Source organism: Hypomesus nipponensis, chromosome 9 (genome assembly GCF_054491055.1).
Source record: "Hypomesus nipponensis isolate SF chromosome 9, ASM5449105v1, whole genome shotgun sequence".
Lineage (NCBI taxonomy): Eukaryota > Metazoa > Chordata > Actinopteri > Osmeriformes > Osmeridae > Hypomesus > Hypomesus nipponensis.
Genome location: NC_140369.1, coordinates 16,092,883 through 16,104,375, shown reverse-complemented (window position 1 = coordinate 16,104,375; position 11,493 = coordinate 16,092,883). Strand labels below are relative to the sequence as shown.

General features: G+C 45.2%; 1 protein-coding gene and 1 long non-coding RNA gene across 3 annotated transcripts; both read left to right on the top strand.

The window, feature by feature from the left end:
- The first annotated feature begins 971 nt into the window (after positions 1-971).
- On the top strand, positions 972-4,337 carry mych (myelocytomatosis oncogene homolog). Of its 2 annotated transcripts, none has more exons than XM_084706363.1 (3): positions 972-1,153; positions 1,954-2,514; positions 2,866-4,337. In XM_084706363.1, the coding sequence occupies exons 2-3, from the start codon at positions 1,965-1,967 to the stop codon at positions 3,441-3,443; spliced, it is 1,128 nt and encodes a 375-aa protein (XP_084562489.1). In that variant the 5' UTR covers positions 972-1,153; positions 1,954-1,964; the 3' UTR covers positions 3,444-4,337. The 2 variants fall into 2 exon arrangements, with proteins under 2 accessions (XP_084562489.1, XP_084562488.1); XM_084706362.1 differs by having other exon boundaries at positions 972-1,164.
- A 1,050-nt stretch (positions 4,338-5,387) lies between these two features.
- On the top strand, positions 5,388-6,896 carry LOC146273219 (uncharacterized). Its single transcript, XR_014766702.1, has 3 exons — positions 5,388-5,493; positions 6,153-6,214; positions 6,396-6,896. It is a non-coding gene; the product is annotated as an uncharacterized LOC146273219 (long non-coding RNA).
- Positions 6,897-11,493: the final 4,597 nt, after the last annotated feature.

Genomic DNA, 11,493 nt, shown 5'->3' with positions numbered 1-11,493 from the left:
TACAGTTTCTACAATAGGTTAATGTGCGTGTAGCCAAACAGTTTATTTACTAAACGCCACTAAGTTGTGACAAAATCGGAATCACAATTCAATCGATTTTGCTATTACAATGTGAGGACTTCAACATATAGGTCTACAAGTTCTACAAAAATACTGTAACCTATACGAACCGGCTCTATCAAACTGCCCCCCGCATCGCCAATGGGGTTTGCCTGTGAACTGTGCACGTGTGGTGCCGGATGCATCCACAGTTCGCTCCACATTATATGATCTGTGTGAACACTCTATGTACACTCTATAGTATTATAGCATCCCACAACTTATTTAATCAGTGTCGTCTGTAATCGTGAACACTGCTATTTAAAATGGCATTAACTGCATTATTTCTTTAAACCAAAATACATCATTTTATTATGAAATATATTCAAGCATTTATGGTTAATATTGTTTAATTATTGTTATTAATATTATTAATATTAATATATTTTATTATTTTTATTATTTTGTATTATGTAAGTCAGCAAGGAACCGTATGTCTGATATGTGCATGGCTGAAATCCCTTTAACTGTTCAACGTAACCTTAAAACCCATTGACACACAAGCGATAATGGAGCTGCCGCATTGCTACTACAACTGCCACGGCGAGGCACCCGGCTTTTCAGAGAGTACACGTGTGAATCTGTGCTACCCGCCGCCATTTCTTGGAATTCCAGATTCAGAGCCCCTAAGCAGAAGCGATGTATCCCTTCGCGTTCGAGGAAATAGATCCAAACTTTTGTCGATTCGTTCTTGGTTTGTGTTTTAGCCATATTTTACGAACAGACACATAAAAATCAATGAAACGAAGTGATTATTATAAGAATACTATATTTTAATATATGTTTCCCGATGTGATAATATTGTTTTGGCGCGATTTTGCTTAGTGGAGGAATACAGTTGCAATGTGGTTATATATAGTTAAATGGCTCTCCGCCACACCCACCGTTCGGGGTGTGTATTGACTGTGAGTGAAACGTGGAAGTGCGTGTCTGCCAATGCTGCGTAGCTTTACGCTTACCGACTGCAACGGAGAAGAAAATTACACAAATTGATCCAAACTGGAGGAGGAATCGGGACGTTTAATCGTATTGACGTCGTGACTTTTTCTTCACTGTGAGCTTAATGTAAGGCATGATAACAGCATGGCAGATATATCGTTTTTGTCAATTACTAGCAAGATACCGGTGCCTTTCACATGGCACTCACGAGTCGTAAAATCAGACAGCACATATAATGGTGCTGATTATCTAGATCTCTGCAATTGATTAAGTAGGCTAACTATGTCGTTTGCTAACTATTCAATAGTTTGAACTTTGGTTTTGTGCGACATTAGGCCATCGTTAATAATGATTTATGGGCTAACCTCCCCAAAATATCCGAAATGTCTGTAGGAGCTATAATCAGCGTAGAAGGTTTAAATAATGAAATTAACACATTTTATAAATCGTATGATGCTGCTTTTAATATCGCAGTGCATGGCCCATTTACCGGTTGAATGGAAGAACAGAGTAGTTGCATGGTCAGATGACACTGCTAGAAGGACGTTTACCGGTGGTTATGCAGTATTTTCCCTGGAAAGTGAAAGTACCTACAAAAATTAGCGTTATTAAAGTTGAGTTACAAGTGAAATTATATATCCTAGAAACTTACGTTGATCTCTCCAGCTGTTCTAATGATGTCATTGCGTAAAAAGATAGGAGGTGATCAATGGGCGGGGCAAAGGATGTAAACATGAATAAAAGGTTGTTTGCCGGTGGGTTTACAGTCGGGGTCCTAAGACACTAGAGAACTGTAGCTACACGTGAAACATTTGCCTTATAACATAGTGCTGCGATAGCGCTTGTGGACTGCCTCGAATCATAGTCACAAATTGCTTGGTGTTAACCCAATTTTCTCATCTTTTTTTTTTTTAGATTCTGCCAAAATGTTGCAAAGTTTTTCCCAGTCGCAAGACTGGTTCTACCCGGAGCCGCTTTTATTCGATGACGAGTTCTGCCAGAGTTTGATGAAGGATCTACAGTCCCTGCCTACGCCACCCCAGTCTCCACCGATGAAAGCCGGTCTCAGCAGCAAGCCGCTTTCCAAGGAGGATCAGCTCAGTTACGTATCGGATATACTCTTGGAAGATCAAGATCTTCAACTAAATTGGAACTGTGACTTTTTCAATAACGTAAATGGAACCGAATCTAAGGACCAGCGGCCGGAGGAGTCTGAAGACTGTTTGTGGCACTGCTTGGGGGATAATAAGTCTATGGAAGAGAAGCTTTCTTCTGTTCTATCCAGCAGCCCGCTGCTATCGGACATTGACACCAGAATATTTGAGGAGATCGCCGGTTCCACCCTGGACTGCCACAGAGCGGCGCTAGCATGCCAAGCTCTGGAAAGTGAGGATTTACTGCAGGACAGCCAGGAGTCTTCCTCGGACTATGGCTCTGCTGGAGGGGAGTTCTCCACAAACTCATCCAGTGACTCTGGTGAGTTTTGAATGGTCATTGTACGCTAAAGTAAGCTAGGTTTTAGCTCAAAGGAACTTCTGGAATGCTTGTAATCCCTTTTGTATGATTCTTAAAAAAACGGTACTGTAGTAAACCGAATTGAGCATGCACAGTGGTACAACAACAGAGGAATTGAATTGTCATATTTTATTTGCTAATTTGGCCACTCAGTTAAACTATCTGCCTCTGGGACTATGTATAACATCCATGTCCTTATCTCTAAACAAGATCAAGAATGCAGACCTGTTGAAAGAAACGAGGGAACGTGGACGCACTAGCCATTTGTGTTGTGACAAGCTGTATGCTGACCTTTCGAACCTTGTTTTTCAGAGGAGGAAATAGACGTGGTGACAGTCAGGAAGCCCTCCAGCTCGTCCCCCCAGCCCCAGTCTGCAGACGAGAGCCTGCGGCTGCAGCAACAACGCCACCACCTGGAGATCCAGCAGCAGCACAACTACGCCGCCCCATGCCCCGCCTCGCCTCTCCGCCCCGAGCCTGCCTCCATGTCTCCGTCAGGGTACCACAGTAAGCGCTCTCGCGGCTCCGAGTCCTCCCACCGACACCACCACCACCACTCTGGGCGCAGCTCCTCGTCGTCACGCCACCACCACGGGTCCGGGAGTTCCAGGCAGTCGCTGGACGTGGAGGACGAGGAGGAGAGGAGGAGGACCCACAACGTGATGGAGAGGCAGCGGCGGAACGAGTTGAAGAACTGCTTCCTGAACCTGCGAGACAACGTGCCTGAGCTCTCCCAAAACGACAAGGCGTCCAAGGTGGTCATCCTGAAGAGGGCTAGAGATGGCATCCGCAGCCTGGAGGTGGAGGGACGCAGGCTGCAAGCAAGGAAGGACAAGCTCAGGGACAGGCAGGAGAAGCTGAAGGCCAGGCTGGAGCAGCTCCGCAGGTAGTGGCAGGGAGACAGGATGGGACTGAGGAGGAGGTGGAGAAGGGGAGCACACAGCACCCGGAAATTTCAGTGACCTAGATGTAGGTCTGTACTATATAGACCTGGAAGCTGTGCACGCACGCACACATGCCCACAAATGAACACACTCACACGTACACACACGCACACAGACTGAAAACACAGCATGGTGGAGTCCTCATGCCTTGACTGCTGACTGTTGAAGATTGTTGTAATTAAGAGCCACAGGCCTAGTTCAGCCTAGAGCAATGGTTTTGTTATGTCTACCATGTCTTGTCCTAGCAATCTGCCAAAGTAATTTAGGATACATGTAAACTTGCCTATTAAACTGTAGCCATTGGAACATTGAAAACATAAACATTGATATATTATGATCTTCTTACAGACATTCCCCCTATCCAAATATGTTAAGTCAGCTCAGTTACTATCTTGCAATTGTTTCATTACTTTGGGCTGGATCTAAAGTTTGTATGCTGATTGTGGGGTTAAAATTTAGCTAATGTTTATGCCAATTATTACAGTTCATCACTAAATTGTTGGATGTCTTAATACCTGCCTTTTTGAAAATGAGAATTCTTCCCTATTCTTGTGTGAACTTAAAATGACCTCACCTGTTGATAGGAATTTGGCGTGTTATTGTTAAATGATGCATCTTGTTATGGACTCATACCTGTACCATGTTTTATATCTGTGTTATTAGCATGAGTAACCTACCTCCACCAGGGGAACGGCTTGCTTTGTGGTCTTCAAAGCAAAGCGTAGATATTTCTGTATCTATTTTGTTTATGTAAATTATTTTAGTATTTTTTTCTCTTCATTTGCAAAATAAGTTCTGTTCTTTTTAAGCGGCACTTTTATAATTAAAGAATGGACAAGATCACGTGTCTGCTGGTCTCCATGTCTCTGTTCATACACTTAACCACTTGTGCCTCTCTGGATGTGAGCTATGTGAGATTCCACTGGGCTGAGAGAGCTATTACACAACCCCTGCTTTGAGCAGGTGTATGTAGTGGTATTTGGGCCAAGGTGAGTGGGTGGATGATTGACAGTTGAGATAGCATGCTTACTGATTGGTGTAGTACCATAAAACTCTTAAACCTTGCTGACAGATCCTTTTCATTTGCCGGTTGGGGCGTAGTTGATAATGCAGTCAGTCATTTACCTGCCGTGGTTTCTAAACACATGAGGCCTAGTGAGTGTGCGACAACCAAGTCTGACCTTTCCACTTAAGTCTTCACTCTCTAAAGTACAAGAATTCTCAGTTTTAATTATGTATTCCATTCTTCACTGTTCCTGTGTGTCAGTCAGAAAGTTACTCATACTCTTTCCATCTATGCCAAATGATTCCTCTCCTGTCAGAGTGATTTTGTCAGTGTGGATGGGGAAGGCCAGCTTCCTCCCCAGGTGGTTATTGTACCAGCAGATGTGGGCCAGAGTCTGGTGCTTTACGTGGCCCAGATCTTTACTGGCCTGTCACTACCACTTACCATGAACTACTCGCTCCAGCACTCGGGGCACACCATGTTACATCACTGGCTTGAGAGATGGAAGCGGGGAGAGTCTTCTGCTTGAATCTTGCTGCACTTTCTTCTTTCTCTCATATGTCTCCCTCTTTCTCTCAGACTTTTTCTCACTTCTTGGTCAGAACTACCGACTCCTGTGTGACTGCTGACACAGAGGCGGGGGCAGGGTTTGGCTGGGGATTCATGGAGGTGGAGCTAAGCGGTAGCTCTGTGAGACCAAAAGGACACCCTACCGAAGTTGAGTGACATTTGGGCTTTGAAGTCTTACTCATCACAGCATCCTGGCATGGTTCCAACCTCCATAACACCTCCACACAGGAAGTCAGCTGGAAAGTAGCCAGAGTAAAATTCCTTTTAAACCAGAATGCCACTACCGTTACAGACTCCACAGGACGTCAAACATGTATTTAAAGGCAACATCTGGGACAGAGAAGGATACACAAATCCTTGCCTGCATAAGAATGAAGACTGTAGTGCATAATCCCCAACTGTCATAAAGAGAGATAATAGGTATGTAGAATGTGTTTTTAAAGAGAAAAGAATAGCACAGTTTTCCCAGTGAGTCAAATGAGTAAACGCCTACAGAAGTATGCATGACATGTTCATGTCAGTGGCCTACAGTGTTGGTGTTCAGTAAGGTGGCACAGATCGGTCTGGAGGAGAGAGTTGAGAGCTCTCTGAGCGTGGGGGGAGGACTGGAGGGGAAACACCAACTAACAGAAAGTTTCACTGAGGGATTTGTGATTCATAATGAGAATATTTCTCAAGTATCCTTCAGGAATTGCACAATAGCCTTTTTGAAGCAAAATCTGAAAATATTATTTTGCTATAACACATTTCCACTTTGCATTAAACAGTAATTTGAGGGATTTCTCTGTTGTTAGGGGCTTTAAAAAGGCGACACACCTCTTTAAAGTGATGGATAAGCCCTCATATAACCTCTTTTGGAAGGACTTGTTAGGACATGTCTAATTGGCTCAGCCTAGAGGGGGGGGATATTAGCCAGAAAACTACTGAGGTCCAAAGGCCTACTCGGATTTGTCACAGAGATTACATTCAGTGACGGTATGCTTCATGGTCAGATTGCCCTTTCTTTTAATTGAAAAAATAAAATAATTAATTTATGGTTGATGTGCTTTAAATGCCTTTTATTGCTCCTTTTCTTTCAGTTTAAATCTGCTCACTGTATTTTGAAAAGGCTGGGTTTGGTTGGAGGCAGTGGTCTATGATGGTATGTTGTCCCTCCAAGGAATGTGTTACAAGCTGAAACTTCTTGTAACACATTGGGATTCTGGTGGTATTTAGTCACAAGCCGTTCACACTGCTGGGGGCTACAGTCGTTTCAACTAATCTTGTCAGGTACTGTTGTTTACGCTATGATTTACAGCACACAACCCTCTGATACTTTTCAGCAGAGAGGGATCGGCCCTGAGAATCCACACTGACAGGCGTGTGTGAACTCGCTAAGCTGAAGCCGAGGCGTTAGATGTGATCTGAAATGCAACCGCACCGTGTCTCCGGGTCTGGAGACTCAGAGAGGCAGTGGCATGGCTCTAAAGTGTTCTTCGAGGGTCACAACAACCAACCGTCCTGCCCTTGTCTCTTTGTTTATGTTGCAATGGAAGCAGAGAGGATGAGAGGAACCTCCCTGGAGAAGTGAAAGTGTGTGCGATTGGAAGGGCGGGGGAGGCTTAATAGTGTGCGGAAGAGGTTTCCCGTTATGTGTGCGCTTGCAGAAGTGTGTGTGTACGTGTTAATGTGTGTGTACATGTGTTCGTACCATATGGTGATACACTGTAGTCTTATTTTTTTTCACGCCTGTTAGCTAAGATGACTGAGATTACTTTGTGATGCTTGTATGTACAGACTGTCCTGGCACTGATGACCAAAGTAAAAATGCACTTCTGATCCTTGACCGTCTACAGACTTTCTATATACACTTTTTGTACATCCCTTTGGTAAAAGTATCTGCTAAATGAATACAAAATATATATGGTATATCCATACACTGCTCCAAAAAATGTAAGGAACTGTTTTTTTATCAGGGTAGGGCATATCAGTAGCTAAAGATATCCAACATAATATTTATTCACATTGACAACTGATGTGTTTTCAAAGGGTTCCTTATAATATTTTGAGCAGTGTATTTAAGTAAAATGTAATACCTGTGTAAGGGGTGTGAGTGAGTGCCAAATGCTCCTGGTGAGGATTGCTTTTGGGAACGTTTGAATGGTAGGGGCACGGAATGGGGGTTGGGCTGGAGGGTGTGGGTGGGGGGTGGGGGTGTCATGTAAACCCCCACCTCCCCGAGAAATAAAACCAATAAAACCATTAAATGTGTTGGAGTTGAATTTCCAACAACAGGACTGACAAGACAAACACGTCCCTGAAATGTTCAAAGTGGCCCACACCTGTCCCCTACTGTGCAAGAGGCACATAAAACAACCTAAGGAGGACGTCAGATTCACTGTTTCAACATTCAACATCCACTCTCCTCCCCCGTCAATCAACCGGGTCTGACTGACAGAATGCTTGTAAAATGGCAGATATGTGCCTCTGGCTTGTCCATGTAGACAAAAACAGAGTATTGGGATTCGGCCTATGAGAAAGAGTTCAAACAACAGAAGCCAAATACATTATTTTACAGGAAGTGATTTGCACAGACTGGATTTTCTGACTGTAACTTCTGGTGGAGTGATTGCTACTGGGCCCATGGTAGGCCCCAGCTGTAGATTGATAGGTGGTTAAATATAAAAGGTTTGACATGGAAACACATTCACAGACACACACACACACACACACGTGCACACACAGTAGAGTAGCACCCAGTAGTTCGCTGAGAAGACAAGGACTTAATTGAGGAGGTGACAGTGAAGAGTTGTGGACAATGACAAGCGCAGGTCAGAGCTGACGTATGTTTTTGCGCGTTAAAAGCGTGCAAACAGGTGTGTGTGAAGACAAGTAAAGACATTGCTGGATGTGTGTTTCAGTAGTGTCTTTGTGTGTGTGAAGGTGCATGCGTTTGCCAGCATGTGTGTCAGTGCGCCTGTTTATATGTGTGTGTGTGTGTGTGTGTGTGTGTGTGTGTGTGTGTGTGTGAGTGTGTGTGTATGTGAGAGTAAGAGTGTGTGTGTGTGTATGTGTGTGAGAGTGTGTTTGTGTGATTTACGAGTAAGCAGTGTCTAGAGCAGTTGAGGACCAAGGGGTTGCAGAGGTCTTATTGCCTATCATAGGGAGGGACAATGTCCCAGTCAGTAAGCCATCAGAGCATTACCACAGCCCAGTTGGGGGGCCATCTGACAACAAGATGAATGGGAGGAACAGATGCGGAGAGTCTGAAGCAGAAGAACCCAGAGCCAGTCAGACTCAGGGGTGCTGGGGGGTTGAGCCAGTCAGACTCAGGGCTTCTGAGGGGTTGAGACGGTGGGGCTTCAGTTTTCTCATGATGCGTTCTAATGGTTGGGACGGACACAGTCAAATGTGCACATTCTGTTGATTGGAATCAGTCACTTCATCTGTAACAGAAGTGTTGTTTGATTATGTTAATCTGTATTGATCAGTTATGGATTCATGAGGCCCCGTCTCTGTGGCTCATTTGCACATTGATTAGGATGGTTGAATAGATAACCCCAGCCTGTAGTTGCGAGCAGCATCAAGGGTAATCTGATTGGTCATAAATTCCAAAGCCGATGTTGACCAAACTGTGATTAACGTAACAGAAAGACCACCAGCATTAGCATGAGTGAATTAGCATTTGTAAAATGGTGACAATCTGCTATCGACTGCTCTTTGTTCCTTCAAGGATGTGATAGTAGATGCTCAATGTGCTAATATCAACACTTGAGAGTGTGCATATATGTGTGGTGTGTGTGAGAGAGAGAGAGAGAGAGAGAGAGAGAGAGAGAGAGAGAGAGAGAGAGAGAGAGAGAGAGAGAGAGAGAGAGAGAGAGAGAGAGAGAGAGAGAGAGAGAGAGAGAGAGAGAGAGAGAGAGAGAGAGAGAGAGAGAGAGAGAAGAGAGAGAGAGAAAGAGAGAGAGCGAGAGAGAGAGAGAGAGAGAGAGAGAGAGAGAGAGAGAGAGAGAGAGAGAGAGAGAGAGAGAGAGAGAGAGAGAGAGAGAGAGAGAGAGAGAGAGAGAGAGAGAGAGAGAGAGAGAGAGAGAGAGAGAGAGAGAGAGAATGTGTCAAACTAAACACAGATCTTTTGTATCCTCCTAGTCCCAAGTCCTGGCAGGGCTTGGAGGTGACAAGGGCTCCTGGCAGGTCTGTTAGCCTCCTGTAGGGCTGCTGCCCCCTGGGTCGTAGAGGCCTAATCCTGGGTCCCTCTGCCAGGTGGGTGGAGGGCTGGAGGAGGGTGCAGGGAGGGAGGGCGGGTCAAAGTCTAATGATCCCAAATCCTCCTCTGGTCACAGGTCACCCTGGATCCGCTTTCTTGGTAGAATAAAGCACCCCTCTATCCCCCAACATGGAGTCCTACCCTCATTCAGCTCTTGACCCCAACCTCCTGTTCGTCTTTTAATCAGCCCAGCCACAGAGATGGCCAGCCGAGGAAGACTGACCAAGAATAGGACTAGAAGAAAGGTGGAGAGGGTTAGGGTTGGATGGCCTGTGTGTGTTGCTACTTAGGAAGTTACTTTATGTAACACTAATGTGAATGGGTCAGCGTTTACAGAAATATATAGGCTTTAGCAGGAAAGCAATTGATCAGCTGAATTATAAGATTAGGATAAAGAAGATTGAAGAAGTATTTTCCTTGGGCCGTCTTCAAAGAGTATGGTGGAATACCATCTGCCGTTCTCTTGGTGGAACACACTGTTAATGTATCACGTCCCAGGGAGATGAACAGAAGTGGCCTGAGAGCCTTATTCGTATCAAACTCCTTGAGATTTCTATGTGTGTATGTGTGTGTGTGTATGCACGTGTGTGTGTATGCACGTGTGTATGCACTGCTGGGGGCCCCGAGAGCCTAGAATGTGCCGACGGGTCCCAGCCTCAAAGCACAACATTGTTCTACGTCCCTGACAAGGATGGAATGAAGCAGCCGCTCTCCTAGAGAACAGGTTAACCTCTCTCTCTCTCTCTCTCTCTCTCCCTCTCTCTCTCTCTCTCTCTCTCTCTCTCTCTCTCTCTCTCTCTCTCTCTCTCTCCCTCTCTCTCTCTCTCTCTCTCTCTCTCTCCCTCTCTCTCTCTCTTTCTCTTGCAAACACACACACACACACACATTGATAGTGGTTCTCCAGTAGAGCGGCAGAGTCTTCCAGGAAAGCCTCTTTGTGGAAAGGGTCTGGGGGGCAGAGAGGGGTCAGGGAGGGCCTCTTTCTTGGGGTCCTCCAGGCTGCCAGGGCCTCAGTCCAGGAGGGTTGGAGTACAGCGGTCGTCTCCCACACTGTGGGGCTACCGAGCCGCGGGGCACGATGTGTGTGTCCTACCCACCAGCCCGTCACTGCTCTCCCTCCTTCACTCCCGCCCTCCATCTGTCTCTTCTGCTCGCTCCGTCTCTCTCCCTTCTGCTGTCGCTCCTTGTCTCTCGCCCCTCTCTCCGGCTGCCTTTCCTTCCCTCCCTCCTGCTAGGACACATTCATGCACATCTGTAAGAAAGGAGCTCCGTTTGAGAACTTGGAGGCACGATGCTTCCCTGAGGAACATCCGACTAAGTTTCTCTTCAGACAGACGTCAGGCTGAGCCAAGTTTCAACCCACTTACTAATGGGTTGAAACCAGCCCTACAACCCACTTACTAAACTAATGAACACCGTGCGTTTTTATGAGTCGCAGGTGTAACAGATCTGAGCAACACTGACTAACGGGTGTTTTTTGATCTTTTGGGTTTGTTTATTTTGGATGTGTGAGCTTGACAACCTGTGGAAGAGTGAGGTTGGGAAACAGCAAGCCAGATGTGTTTGTGTGTTTGACTCTTCAACAAAGGCATCAGGAAGAGTTCACCAAACACAACGCTTCTCCTCCACCTCCACCTCCACCTCTCTTCTTCTTTGTTATAAGTAAGATTTGAACATGATCTACAAATGTAGATTTAAATTTCAAACAAGAAAAAATCCAAAGGATTTCCTGTCAGAGAGTTTAACATTTTTTACAGAGGGGTGAGAGAGTGTGTGTGAGAGAGTTTCTGTGCATGTGTGTGAGTGTGTGTGAGTCTCTGAGAGAGAGAGAGATCTGAAGAAAGTGCTCCTCGCCCCCAGAGAGCTACGGAGCTGTTGAGATGTGTCAACATGCATGTCAAACTAAAAATAAATGAGAGAACATCAGAAGTTTCCTGTAAATCACCTTGGGAGTTTCTGGTCTAAACTCAAAAACTAAACCACCTACTGCTAATTTCTCTGTCACCTCAACGGTAAACATTAACATCATAAGGGAACGATAAAACTGTTACACTTTTACTGTAAAACTGTCAACTTATTTTTATGTAGAGTATTCTAAAGTAGTTTGAGCTGTGTTTGTGTGTACTACCATGTATGTGAGTGTATGAGTCTGGGCACATACTGTAGTTGTGCTGTCA

Bases quoted from the DNA above. Each gene is read 5' to 3' on its own strand.
- mych (XM_084706363.1), top strand. From the start codon at position 1,965: ATGTTGCAAAGTTTTTCCCAGTCGCAAGACTGGTTCTACCCGGAGCCG. The intron at 2,515-2,865 runs GTGAGTTTTGAA...CTTGTTTTTCAG, and splicing joins AAACTCATCCAGTGACTCTG to AGGAGGAAATAGACGTGGTG.